Source organism: Eriocheir sinensis, chromosome 25 (genome assembly GCF_024679095.1).
Source record: "Eriocheir sinensis breed Jianghai 21 chromosome 25, ASM2467909v1, whole genome shotgun sequence".
Classification (NCBI taxonomy): domain Eukaryota; kingdom Metazoa; phylum Arthropoda; class Malacostraca; order Decapoda; family Varunidae; genus Eriocheir; species Eriocheir sinensis.
In genome coordinates, this window is record NC_066533.1 from 7,573,984 (window position 1) to 7,587,653 (window position 13,670).

Here is a 13,670-nt window from a genome sequence, read left to right on the forward strand (position 1 = left end):
ACACAGTGAAAAACATCCCAAATGAACACCACTGAGTGCCAGGAATCAAACCTGGGCCTTCTGACTAAAAGTCAGGGCAGCATACCGACCAGACCACCGAAGGCCTAAAAGGTTACCGCGCCAGAGGCCACTTCTGCGGCCATTAACTGATGCCCCAGCCCCGCACTGTGGACATGAAGGTGAAGGTAACCCCGCCCACACCCGTGACTGAAGGAAACACTTTTAATTAACCCCTTATGGCACATACGGTGTGTAAATACATTAGAGAAACTGTATTAACACAGTGAAAAACATCCCAATGAACACCACTGAATGCCAGGAATCGAACCCGGGCCTTCTGACTAGAAGTCAGGGCAGCATACCGACCAGACCACCGATGGGCTACAAGGTTACCGCGCCAGAGGCCACTTCTGCGGCCATTAACTGTGTTAATACAGTTTCTCTAATGTATTTACACACCGTATGTGCCATAAGGGGTTGATTAAAAGCGTTTCCTTCAGTCACGGGTGTGGGCGGGGTTACCTTTACCTTCATGTCCACAGTGTGGGGCTGGGGCGTCAGTTAATGGCCGCAGAAGTGGCCTCTGGTGCGGTAACCTTTTAGCCCATCGGTGGTTTGGTTGGTATGCTGCCCTGACTTCTAGTCAGAAGGCCCAGGTTCGATTCCTGGCACTCAATGGTGTTCATTTGGGAAGGTCTAGTCACATGAGATACTGACTATATTAACACTATATTATAAAATGTAACTACATGTGTAATTGCTTTATTGAATATTTTTACCTATATTAAATAGTTGAATTCTTGCTTTTCAAGAATAACAGTGGTTTACTTTGAATATTTCCTCATCATTCACTATGGATTCTGATTTGATTAGAAAAAGTTGTTGACAACTTTCCATTTGATGACAGTCATGTTCGTCTGACTCAAGAAGTCGGAAAAAGAAGACGGAACATGCAAACAACAACGGAAAATGTGCTAGTGTAACAGTGCCTTTAGAATTTTTGAGACTAAAATTATACATATATGATAGTTACAGCTTGGCATCAATACCTGCGATAAAGGTTAGAGAGATCATTTTTCATTAGATTATTAGATAAGATGATTTCTAAATAATGGTGAGCACTTTGCAGTGAAATTCTGAGGAGAACAAATGAGACAATGATTTCCCATCTAATGATAAGCAAAACAAACAAAAGATGGTAATGTTACATGAAATACACAAAACTGTTCAAGGAAAATATTTCAAGTTTGAGACAAGCAGAGGTGAGCAACAGGGCCCCAACATGTGTTACTTAGTTCAGACATGTACCTTGCTGTCGCCTAGAGCTGTCAGCATCCCGGGCACAATGTTTCTGGTGTGGGGCTTGCAGTGGGGGCCAAGGGCAGTGGCAAGGGAGGCAGTGAGTCGGATCGCCTCCAGCGCCAAGTTCTTGTTGGTGTCATTCATGCGGGCATTGAGGGCCGTTGGAAGCTCTCCGATGTCTCCTTTAATGAACTTGGCCTCCGAGAGGATGTTGGACACCTTCTGCAGTGCTTCGTTTCTAACCTGTGGGGTGATGCGACCAGGTGATTTGCTGAGTCCATAAACACATGAATAGAAGTAATATATTGGGGCAAATAAAGAAGGTGGTGGTTCAACATTAAGTAACTCCAAAATCAAGTGTATAATTACATGTGGAGTCAGCTGAATGACACTGTGGCATTTTTATGTGGTAACACTTTCCTCGGTAATCTAAAAGGTACCAAGACCCTTAACAGCTCTACAACAGTGACGTATGGACAGTACCTTCCAGTTCTTATCAGCCAGTTCGCTGAAGAGATTGGAGGTGAGCTGCTCGCTGATGTTGGATCGGGTCACCAAGTCCTGCACATTGATGGGGACTGCCTGCCTGCCATTGCTGTCATCGTCCTCATCCCCATCGTTCTCCATGCTCCCTTCCTGGCTCAGGCCACGGAAGGGGGCAGGGGGACTGGCGCCATTCAGCTGAAAACAGGAGTACCAAGATATGTGGTGAGGCTAGATGCTACACATAACATACCTCACTTATTCTCATTTTTCGTGACATCATATTCCTTTACAGAGTGGCCAAGAACAAAAATCTTCCATCACTTCCATCTATCACTGAATATTCACCAAACTAAACATTTTGAAATAGCTGTTCACTCCATCAATCCATTTTATCACCAAACTCAACATTCTGAAATAACTGTCCATTCCATCTATCCACTTTACCACCAAACTCAACATTTTCAAATAACTGTCCATTCCATCCACCTTATCCTTGATATCCCTCTTCCCATCACTCTCCACCTCTGTCACTCTACCACATCCACCCTCTCCAGTGGTGTGGATGGAATATGGAGTACACATACTATACTAATTTTTTTGTTATCCACAGTAATTGACACAGAACTTATCATATAAGTTATACAGGACATAATCTGCAGCTAACTTAAAATTGGCCATCTACCTATCTATTGTAACAGGATAAACTCTTCATCTTCAATAGCACAATTACCAATGTTAACTCCGGTGTCCCTATTGACAGAAGAAAGCAAATATAATCTTTTTAAAAAGGACCATTATTGGAGCTTACCCTTTCAAACTCCGTGTCTATCTGCTGCAATAATGCAGCCCTCTCGTCCTCAAAGAAGACCCTGAGTGCGGCACCCATGTAGAGGTACATGGTTCCACACAGGGCAATGCCAGCCGTCCTCACACCGGGGTTGGTGTTGGACAGTGCCTTCTTGATGTCTCCAAGGAGTGCTTTGGGTTGTAGCCTGAGGGTGGTGGGTTTAGGTGAGGCTGGGGTAAGAATGATGCTTAATACAATGACAGAAGGAAAAAGAAATATATATGCCAGAGCAGGATGGAGTACACTAACATCAGACAGAGAGAGGTGGAGTACGTTGGGAAAGGCACTTGTCCTGCAGTTGACTAGTAATGGCTGAAGGTGATGGTGGTGATGTTGAAGAGCTTGAGCAATAAATATAGAAAAACTAGAATAAATGGGCAAAATGTTCAGAACAGAATAATACCCCTATTCTTGCATTCTTATTAAAATGTGAGGAAAAATGAAACCTCAAAGGACATTCAGACAAGTACAAACACTACTGATATTTAAAGGGAAAAGTACAATCACTTACTGACATAAAGGACATTCCCATCTTGGTATATACAAAATGAAAACTTAAATATTGACCTTACAAATCAATGTAAGAAGCTAAAGGAACTTACACAAAGCCAAACTCAGAGATGGCATCAGACAGCCACTTGAGCGCCATCTCCTGCACCTTGGGACTCTTCTGCTCGCTGGCCCGGGACATCACCTCCGGCCCCACCCACTGCAGTTTGGCAGCCTCGGCCATGGCTGTCAGCACCTCCCCACACAACGGGCCATTCTTGGGGTCGGCAAGCTTCTCCACCAACTCCTGAATACACACCTCTCCAGACCGCCTGTGTTGAGGAAAAGGGAGAAAGATAGATAAAGGGAAAATGGAGGAAGAGGAGAAATGACAGGAATGACAAGAGATAAAAATGAGGAAAATGAAATAGACACACAGCAAGACAAATAGAAAAAGACAAGAGGAGGAAAGAGACAGGCACAGTTAGATAAAAAGATGAGTAGAGATAAATGTTGATGATAGTGAGGGGGAGGAGGATGGAAAAGAGATAGACACAAGGAGAAACAGGAATGGCAATGGAGGAGAAAGCAGAGAAAGATGAAGAGATTCAGTACAAAGCAACAAGATAAACATATAGAGAGTAAAAAAGATGAGGAGAAATACACAGTAATGAGAAGGAATGGGGCATGGAAGAGAAGGAAACTCATCACATAAGTCATATATACATGTCAATAATGATAGCTATAAAAATACCATAACATATTACCTCGTGAAGTCAGAGTTTTCAGCCAGTAGTTTTAATGCCTCGAGTCTGAGCTTCAAGACCTGGAAGTTGTTGTCCTTGAAGCCGGGTTTCTGGGCAAGACACCGGACCAGTGCCTGGGTTGGAATGTCTGCCCGGTCAAGGGTCTTAATGGTCTGGAGGGGAAAATAAATGCATATCAATCAGGTTATCCGACTTATAAAAATTATCATGAGTTGGTATAAAAATGAATATGCTTAGAATTTCTGAGACCAATGAAAGCAATAAATTTTCATTCCCAGGAGAAGAAAACAGCATGCAAGTACTTTGACATTATAAAAGCACTAGTATAAAAGTATAAGATACAAATTTCTGACACTGCAGCTTTTATTTGGTAAGAAACTAAGGCAGGAGAGAGGCAGAGTTTATTTGGGGGGAAAGAAGTCATGAGGAGAGCCAATGATTTAGTATTTTAAAAGTAAAGTTGACATTTTGATTCTCCCTTTTCATGGCAGCTTTTACACTTGCTGATTTGATGTCACTGTTTTGAGGTAGTGGTTCGGGGTTTAGGACTGGATGCCCTTCCTCTGCACCCAACGTGACAGTTTATTTAATGTGAAAAAAGCCAGAGTAGGAGCCAGACAATCTCTCATGGTCAATGGATGACATCAACACCAAGACTCACACTGATGAAGGTATCCATGGAGGAGATTCTGACTTTCCAGTTGGCATCCGTCAGGCCATTCAGGACATCTTCAGGGAGGACTTCAGCAGCTTTCTCCAGAGCATCATCCATGGAGATTTCATACTCCTTACACTCATCCAATGCTGGCCCCCCCCCTCCTCCTCCTCCTCCTCCACCTCCCCCCCCTCCTTTGGTGCCTCGGCCTGGAACTGTTGAAAGAAAGAACTAAAGTTAATATGGAGCACAGAATTGGTCAAATTGGTTCATTATTCATTTATTACATAAGTAGGACTGTTATAAACCCGTTTCTACAAATTCATTTTAACTTTTGCTGCTTAGATTTAGGGAATACGAGGAATGCATAGTTGCTGCATGCTAAGATTCTTTATAATGTCATCAGTCACTAGAGCACACTACCTTTCTTTTGAACTATATTGTCACTACACCTTTGTCTTAACTGATATTCAATTCTCTCCATGTTTAATCTTACATCTCTGGAATCTTTGCAGGGCCCTCAATAATCCCAACACACTACCTTTCTTTCCTCTGCCGTCCCCAGCCGCCCTGCCACCGCCACCCCGCACCACCTTGGCAGGGCCGTCGCTCACTGAGGGCTCCCGCGCTGCCTTGGGGGCCTCCCTCTTGGCCGCTGGAGCTGCCTTCTTGGCCTTGGGGGCCGACACCTTCACCTTGAGCTCGGCCTTCTCAGCAGCCTCTTTGATCTAACAAGAAAGGGAATTTTAAGTCAAGCTGTCAAGGACCTTCATGCATTGTTAGCTGAATGTTAAGAATGTTGTATTTTACCCTACATTATTATTGTGTAAATTTCAGATACATCTTAAGTCTTTCCAGAAACTACTCAAATTTAAGAAACAAGAAACTTTTAGGTTTAGCCACTAAGAACGTGTATGACAAAAAGCAAAATGAAGTGGACATTTAATTTGAATTTCAGATGTCAAACAAATTTACCATATATACAAAACTATGAAGGTGTCCTCCAAAAGAAACAATGATCATAACAAGACTTCCACGGTTCTCTGGGAAATTGACCCTGATCACCATACTTCTCATGCTGCATGAAAGACCCACCTTCTGCAGCTTGAGGTTGTCCACATCTGCTATGAACACCATCATCTGCTTCTCCCCCACCACCTTCAGGGCCACTCCCAGCGCCTCGCAGCAATGGTCTCGCACTGTTGGGTCTGGAGAAGGAGACAGCAGCTTTCATGTACCAAAGGTCTATATACTCTTGTAAAATCACACAGCTCTCTCTAACCCCTGACCCAGTTTGAAAGGGGGACAGACAGAGTACAGGAAGAGAGGGAGTGGAATGTTTGATTGTTTTCACCCCTCACACTCACTCAAGATGTCACATGTGTAGAGCTAATAAAAGATGGACAACCTAGGTAACAATGGCAACCAAGAAATTACAAAAGTCTGGACAAACAGACAACCAGGTGGAGAGTTGAAATTAGACCAGTTGGCAGTGGGGATAGAACACACTACCATCAGGCATAGAAGTGGATATAAGGAAAGACCATTCTTCTGCAGTGAACGAATAATAGCTGAAGATGATGATAATGACGAGTACTGACTGAAATAATGTATGAGCTGGCAACTATCCATACCACATAAAAGTTACAGTTTAACACAACCATCAGACAGTGAAGTGGAGGATATTAAGAAAGGCCATTATCCTGCAGTGTATTAATAATGGCTGAAGATGATAATGATGTGTACTGTTTGGAATGCTGTATATGAACTGGCAGACACAACCCATGCAATCAAATTTCAGGAGGTAAAAGGGAGGAAACCAGATGAAAGATTGAGGAAGAAGACCTGGAGACAGTGTGTGGAGGAAGATATGAGGAGGAAGACCATCAGGGAGGAGAGAGTATATGATTGTCAAGAATGGGAGATTTGTGGCCTGTCCCAACCCCATAAGGAAAAATAAGAGCGCTAAAAAAAAAATAATAAAAAAAAAAAAAAATAAATAAATAAATAAAAGTAAAAATAAAAAATCACATTTCAGTACATGACAGTCTCCCTCACCTGGCTCACTGACACCCTTGAGGAGGTCCGTCACGATGACCTTGAGCAGTTTCTTGTTGAGGATGGCCGGGGTGCAGTAGCAGAGTGCCCTGGCCATGAAGCTGGCTGTCTCTGCCTTCACGGAGGGGTTCTTGTTAGCCAGCGCCCCACTCACGGTCTCCTGGATGGACTCGAGGGAGGTCTGGAAACACAAAACATGGGATTGGCTCAAGGTATGTCAATGGGGGATAGCTTTACTCGACAAAATCCTTTATGTTTGCTTATACTGGAAAATATATAAAATGGGACTGACTCTCATGATGTCTGGCTGATGAATATAAAACCTTCTGCATATAGCTACTAAGACTTCATGTGTGAGTTGGCCTTTTCTTGTACAACTGTGAAAAATATGAATGCTCTCTCTGGAACAAGAAGATGGATTTGATGGGAGTACTGGATAACACAAAGCATAGGACTGGCTCTGAACATGTCAATGGGAAATACACATGTCTACAAAATCTGGCAATGCATGAATGAGTTAAAATACTTTTAGTTATTGTAAAAATATGTTTGCCCTCTTTAAAAATGCACAAGAGGAAACTCTGTGAAAATAACTGTCTTTTATAAAAATGCACATATCAACAAAGGAAGATAAAAATTAGAGACGAGTAGATCCTCAGCCTGATACCCACCGTCAAAAACACAGCGTCGATGGCGTCTCGCATGGAGGTGACCACGTTGGGCTTCTTCTCTTTAAACTTGTCCAGGATAGTTTCTGTGAAGGCGAGAGCAAAGGGAGAGAACTTCTTCTTGAGCCCCTTGGCCAGCCCCGCCACACACTGCCCTGCCAAAGCCACGATCATCACGTTGGTGTCCTTGCCGATGATCTGTGGAGGGGGAAAAAAGGAGATTTCAGAGGGAGGGACTAAAATAGATAAGAATATGACTAAAAGACATTTCCTAAACTATAACACTAACTTGAGGCATACACTTACAACCTAAATAATGATCTATTAGGGGAATGAGAATGCCTTTATAGTGACCCAAAACCACAAAATCAAACTTGAAAAACACCTCTAAACTATACCAGTAACTTGGGGCATACACTATGAACCAGTACTGATACATAAGGGGCAAGAGTACAGTCCATAGGTAGTGACTCAACAAAGACAAGTATAACACACAAATGGAAATAACTCTATGCTGAAAAACTTTAATTCCTGGCCAGGCGCTTTAAACCGTGATTATTGCAGTGCCAGCTTCCAATGAATCTTTCCCATGATCTCTTTTTTTTTAGGGGGGGAAGGGGGTAATTTTTTGGTCTGTCTCCTTAGCTATAAAATATGAAAGTAAAGAAGATAAAAAAGACCCACGCACCTTTTTGAGGGCTTTCATGAGGTCGTTGTAGTCGCCGGTCTCCAGCTTGGGGTTCTGGGTGAGGGGCAGCAGCACCTCCATGGCCTCCTTCCTCTCCTGCCACTTCTTGGCCTCCACCTGGGGACACCAGTGCAAGGTTACCAGAATGTGCTTGGGCATGATAGATGGTTGGTATGCATCATTAATTTGGTACTAGGAGGAACATCAATGAAAACAGGGAAAGGGTTAAAGATGCAAAATGATGACAAAACTATAAAGAACAAACGGTAATGTAATGAAAACTGAAACAAAAAAATAAAGAGTTCCCGTGTGCAAGGCTACAATTACTAGGTTACCTACCAATAGTGCTACACAATCGTTTTTACATAACACATTCCAAAACTGATGTAAAATAGTGGGTAGAGAGGACTTTAGAAGCTGTAAAAAAAAAAAAAAAAAAAAAAAAAAAAAAAAAAATCACGGTTACCTTTTCATAGAAGTCTTTTGGGAGCTTGTCCAAGATGTTGACAGGCTCGAACAAGTCCAAGGGGTCAATCTCTGGCATTGCTTCCTCAACTTCATCACCTTGGGGGTTACAAGAAAAGCATAATTATTGAAATTCATTACAAGACAAAGACAAACATCACAGAAAGTTATTAAAGTACTGACATCCATTACACAACAAAAGCTAAGAAATCCCTACAAGTTATTAAACTTATAAAATTCACAGATTTAGACACTCACCGTCATCTCCCTCCTCCTCATCTCCCTGCGCCTCCATCTTGGCCTTCAGTTCCTGTTGTGAGCGGAGGAAGCGAGTTTGCACAGCCTTCTCCCCACCTAGCTTGTCAAACTCTGCCTCAAGTTCCTGGACCTGGTGATGGAATGGAGGGGAGGTTACTCACTAAGACATACAGTATACCAAGAGGTTATAGCCATGTCCCTATATAAACCTTTCTCACACTGACAAACACTTATTTTTACATATTTGTGGACATACTTGATGAGTGGTGTCAAGACTGAAAAGTGAGGTTGTTAAGTGGACTGAAGACTGAAAAGCAGACTGTAGATGTGGATAGACTGAAAAGTGACCTGTGTAGTGTAATATGTTGTCTGTAAAGTGAGCTTGTCATAAGACATTTCTAGGCTGTGATAAGTTGACCATCACAAGCAGATTATAAACTGTTGTAACTGGACTCTTCCCCCAAGACTGACCTGTACAGGCTTGAGGGAGGACATCTGTGGCTTGAGTGCCTGGCCGATCCACCTGTACAGCTCCACCATCAGCTTCTTGCCTTCCTCGCGCACGTTCTTGTCTCGGTCCTCCAGGATGGTGTGCATCTGCTTCATCAAGGGTTTGGGGCTGATCACTTTAGGCCCAAACTCCCTGCAGAAGAAAGGGGACAAGTTAGCAAGAGGAGAGTTAGTGTTACACAAGTCCCTCAGAAAAGCCAAGGGTGTTACTGATCTATGATAATGCTGTATATACATATAAACCTCGGTTTTATTTAAGGCCAATTTTAGGTTAATTTTTACAAGGATACTAATTTTCTATGAGGATAAATGTATTTTTCAGTTAAACATATGGCCTTGGACTGTGTTAGGTGTGGTGTAGACTGTGACATAAAAACTTTCAAAGCTAGACTATGATAGAGATGATGAAGACTTCTGAGTGAACTTTCTATCTGAATGGCTGACTGCTAATCATGTGTGTGTATTCAGAGAGAAGGTGAACATTGTCTTACCTGAGAGCAGTGGTGACGGCCCGGACAGAGGCGGCCACCACCTTGGGGTTCTTCTGCGTAAACCCTTTCATCAGCTCCTCCTGCACCACCTCGTACTTCTCAATCTCGCAGTACATGAGTATCACCTCAATGGCCTTCTCCTGGGTGCCACGCTTGGGGGCTGCCAGGCACTTCTGTACAATGCCACTTGTGCAATCCCCAGCCGTCCTGCCGAGATGAAGGAATGGGAGGTTTATGGGCGAGAAGCGATACACGAAGCTGCATCAAGGTCATCTCTAGTTTAATCATCTTTGCTCTTCCTCATATATATTGGTGAAAAGCTAAACATGAATCTTCTCTAGCTTCATCACCATTTTAGTACTTCCCATTAGTTTCATATCTAGTGGTGACAAGAAACATTACAAATCCAGATTCATCACTTTTTTTTTTGTCCTCACAGAATTTACTGGAGACAAATGATCAATCTTATTTGAATCAATCACGTCTCTAGTTCCTTTCGTTACTCTAGTATTTATGTGGGAAAAAATATTAAAAATTTACCCTTTCTTTTTCTTTTGTTTTTTGTAGATCCTCATGATGAGCAATATACTAAACACCTTTAAATCAATCACTGTTCAAGCACTTTCTATTCTTTCAAAATAACTACACCACCTCAGCACCTGTCCGAAAACCAAGCTACTCCTGCACAAAGACGAGAACACACCTGCCGGCAACATGGGCGTTCTCCACAAAGGCCAGGACAGCCTCCAGAGCCTTTTCCTGGGCGACGGCATTGCTGTCCGTCACAAACTTTTTCATGAGGGGCGCAAACTTGTTGAACTCTGGAGACCGTTCGTCCGTGATCTTGGCAAAGTGTTTGGTGCACTCCTCGTAGCCATTCAACCGAGCCTTCCATAGCTGTGGGGGCGGTGTGAGGGGAGGGAATGGGGGATGAAAAATGGAGAATATCACCATCATGCACCCATGTACAAATAAATGAATAAATAAAACTAAATAAGAAAAAAAAAAAATCAAATCCCATTAATAAACAAGAAAGTGAAGAGTCAAAACATACTGAAAGGGAGATGAAGAATAACAATATCACCCACACATCCACGTGGTAAAAAACAAATTAAGTAAACTAACACAATAAAAATAAAAATGAAGGCACCTCCTGAGCTTATAATGAATGTGTGCATCGGAGTTTTTTTATTTGTTTTCTCAATCATGTGGCAATCCAACCCTCCCCATACTCTCAGGTAACACTCAAGCGCTAATGAAGGCAACCCACCTTGTGCACGCAGCGGTCCTCGAGGGGCAGCTTCAGGTACTCTGTGTCCTCCTCCATCGTGGTTATTCAGTTAATTGATCTGAGGCGGAAAAATACAAGGCATCAGTATTACCCTGGGCATGGATAGTTAGCTTAAATCCTGGCAATAAGTAAGGTATCGTTATTACTCGTTACTGACCCCAAACACAAATAAAATATTATAGTAATGTATAAAATAAAATAAAAATATAACAAACGAATGAATAACCATTGTGGCTTGTAATTTAAAGACAAAATAAAAGCGTTGGTAATTCCTGAGATTAGTTTTGTCTTCTATTTTCAATGGTAACAAACCCCACAATGTCAATGCGACATGATGGCTGCCACCACCACCACACAAAGTAAGACAATGACCAAATAACACAAAAAAAGCTGGTAAAATTGCTAAAAGGTTGGTTAATTTTCATCTAACTACTGACCTAATAGCAACCTTAGCCGAGGTATTTACTACAGTCAACTCAAGCAACTGATAAAAGCGCTTACACTCTGGGGACTGTACAAAATAGTCATTCTGTTGCTGAGTATAAGAGAAAACAGCCTTTGCTGCCACACTGTCACGAGGGTGGGGCCTGGCTTTTTCGGAACTTGGCTCATTCGGCTCAGGCTGATTCGGACACTTCGTGGCTCCTTCGGCCCCTGTCACCATTGGGGGATATATATATATATATATATATATATATATATATATATATATATATATATATATATATATATATATATGTGTGTGTATCTGACGACAACTACACAACACTACACAAGGTTATTAACAAGGAGGGCCCCAGCCTCACTTATTCTAGTTTCTGACAAGTCTAAGAATGTTTGGTGCACAGCCCAAGGCCTCACCCTTTCCCATTCAGTTAAGGGTGACATCACTATTATGTATACACCCGCTGGCTGGCAAGACTGTGTGTGTGTGTGTGTGTGTGTGTGTGTGTGTGTGTGTGTATGAGCCATGTTACTGATGCAAGATCCCCACACACCACAGAAACACTGACCTCAACACTTATTCTGCCAAAACAATGACCAACACCAAATTGGATGCTTTCGATACACAGGCATATGACACACCTTACAGGAAATTCTCAATACCTCAATCTTATATATGCCAAAAATTGTCACTGATACTGCATATGCAAAAGGATGACCCAAGCAGAATGAGAGGGTATAGTTGTAGAATATTTGAAAGATCCAGACAAGAGCACAACCCCCTAAAAAAATTTAAGGACACATGGTAGAACATTTGGCAAGCATAAGAGATACCTCCACGATAACATGAAAACAGAATGGCAATAATTGAGATAAAGATGCAGATAATAGGACATTCCCCAATAGTGAGAGGACAGGGTGGTAGAATGTTTGTGGGAAAGAGCCCTTCCTACCCTAATGGAGTCTCAGGGAATGGCCATCAGTAGCAGAATGACAGATGAAAAATGTCAAGGTCCAGCATGACGACATCTCACTCAGGTGACTTACATACTATTAAGTGGTGATATGTAACTACGGTATGTAACTAGAGAATGTAAAGGCTTAAGAAGAGTGTTTGACAGTGTTCTCTGTCACCCCTCATGGACCCCATAACCCCAGGAGGGGGTCAATAAATCAGCCACATTAGTGTTTGTAAAGACTAATAAGGCATTTGAAAAATCAGACATCCAGATGAAGGAACTGTGTATATGGAGAGACTTGGGAGACAATCTGCAAGCACTAACCTGATTAATGACATGGAGGATGCAATCAAGGCTTTACAAATAAAAATATAATAAATATTTTCTATTTTGGGTTTTCTTTCTTCCATTTGATATTTTTAGCTCATTTGAGTGTTTTGAGGCTCCATCTGGAAAACCATAGGAAAGAGTGTAGGGATCAAACAAGTGTGAAAATAGCCATGAAATGTCATCCCTGGCATGGCTGTGGGCAACAAGTAGCCCACAGCTTTGGAGTATCCTATGGTGTCTTGTGTCACCCAAAACCCAGGCTTTGCCCTTCTCGACTCACCTTAAGGTAACTAAAAGACAGGTGGATATGTATGTAACCTAACTGGGGGGCTTTGCCCCTTACTTCAACATTTCGTCACATTGGGCATAATGGTTAATATTAATTTGCATAACAAATGAGTCCTCTAAGCACTCAAATGAACTAAAACCACAGACAACTATCATGTACGAGAAAAAAATAGGAAGTGGCAATGAAGGAAAAATAAAAAATACCTGAAAATGTTGGGGATTGTTGACGAAAGGGTAGCCTACTAATTTCAAGACAATGACTGTTTATTTCTTGGCAAAATATAATGCTTTTTTTTATGGAGATTGTTTAATTTCTGGAAATCAGTAGAGCAGGAGTGGATACAGTGCTGGGAGTTTTGGAGAGATTGGAGGTAGAAGGAAGGAGACCAGTTGGTAGACCTAGGCAAACGTGAAGGTGTATATAGGAAGACTTGGCATTCATGGGATTGGATGAGCATCGGGCAGAAGACAGTAGAATGAAGGAAAGCCATAAAGCGTCCAACCGCTCAGGAAGAGTGAAAATGGACGTTAAACGAAATGATGAAATCAGTAAATGACTGAATTTTCTATGCCTGAGGTGCACCCGCCGCTGCCCCGCTCCCATTTGTCACCACAGGCCAGTGTACAGGACCCACCACCGCTGCCACCCCATCCTGTCCTGCTCTACATATTCC

General features: G+C 42.3%; 1 protein-coding gene across 3 annotated transcripts in view; it reads right to left on the minus strand.

The window, feature by feature from the left end:
* The window catches only part of LOC127003281 (cytoskeleton-associated protein 5-like), a 72,650-nt gene that overhangs the window by 17,921 nt on the left and 41,059 nt on the right, over positions 1-13,670 (minus strand). For all 3 annotated transcript variants that reach the window (XM_050869740.1, XM_050869741.1, XM_050869739.1), the window contains 17 exons: positions 10,955-11,033; positions 10,388-10,581; positions 9,685-9,891; positions 9,155-9,326; positions 8,684-8,813; positions 8,427-8,524; positions 7,961-8,077; positions 7,276-7,470; positions 6,605-6,785; positions 5,642-5,754; positions 5,088-5,274; positions 4,553-4,761; positions 3,892-4,043; positions 3,238-3,456; positions 2,597-2,780; positions 1,786-1,983; positions 1,309-1,545 (listed from right to left, as the gene is read on the minus strand). In XM_050869740.1, the coding sequence (XP_050725697.1) occupies positions 1,309-1,545; positions 1,786-1,983; positions 2,597-2,780; positions 3,238-3,456; positions 3,892-4,043; positions 4,553-4,761; positions 5,088-5,274; positions 5,642-5,754; positions 6,605-6,785; positions 7,276-7,470; positions 7,961-8,077; positions 8,427-8,524; positions 8,684-8,813; positions 9,155-9,326; positions 9,685-9,891; positions 10,388-10,581; positions 10,955-11,011 (2,850 nt within the window). In that variant the 5' untranslated portion in view covers positions 11,012-11,033. The remainder of the gene's footprint in view (positions 1-1,308; positions 1,546-1,785; positions 1,984-2,596; positions 2,781-3,237; positions 3,457-3,891; positions 4,044-4,552; positions 4,762-5,087; positions 5,275-5,641; positions 5,755-6,604; positions 6,786-7,275; positions 7,471-7,960; positions 8,078-8,426; positions 8,525-8,683; positions 8,814-9,154; positions 9,327-9,684; positions 9,892-10,387; positions 10,582-10,954; positions 11,034-13,670) is intronic.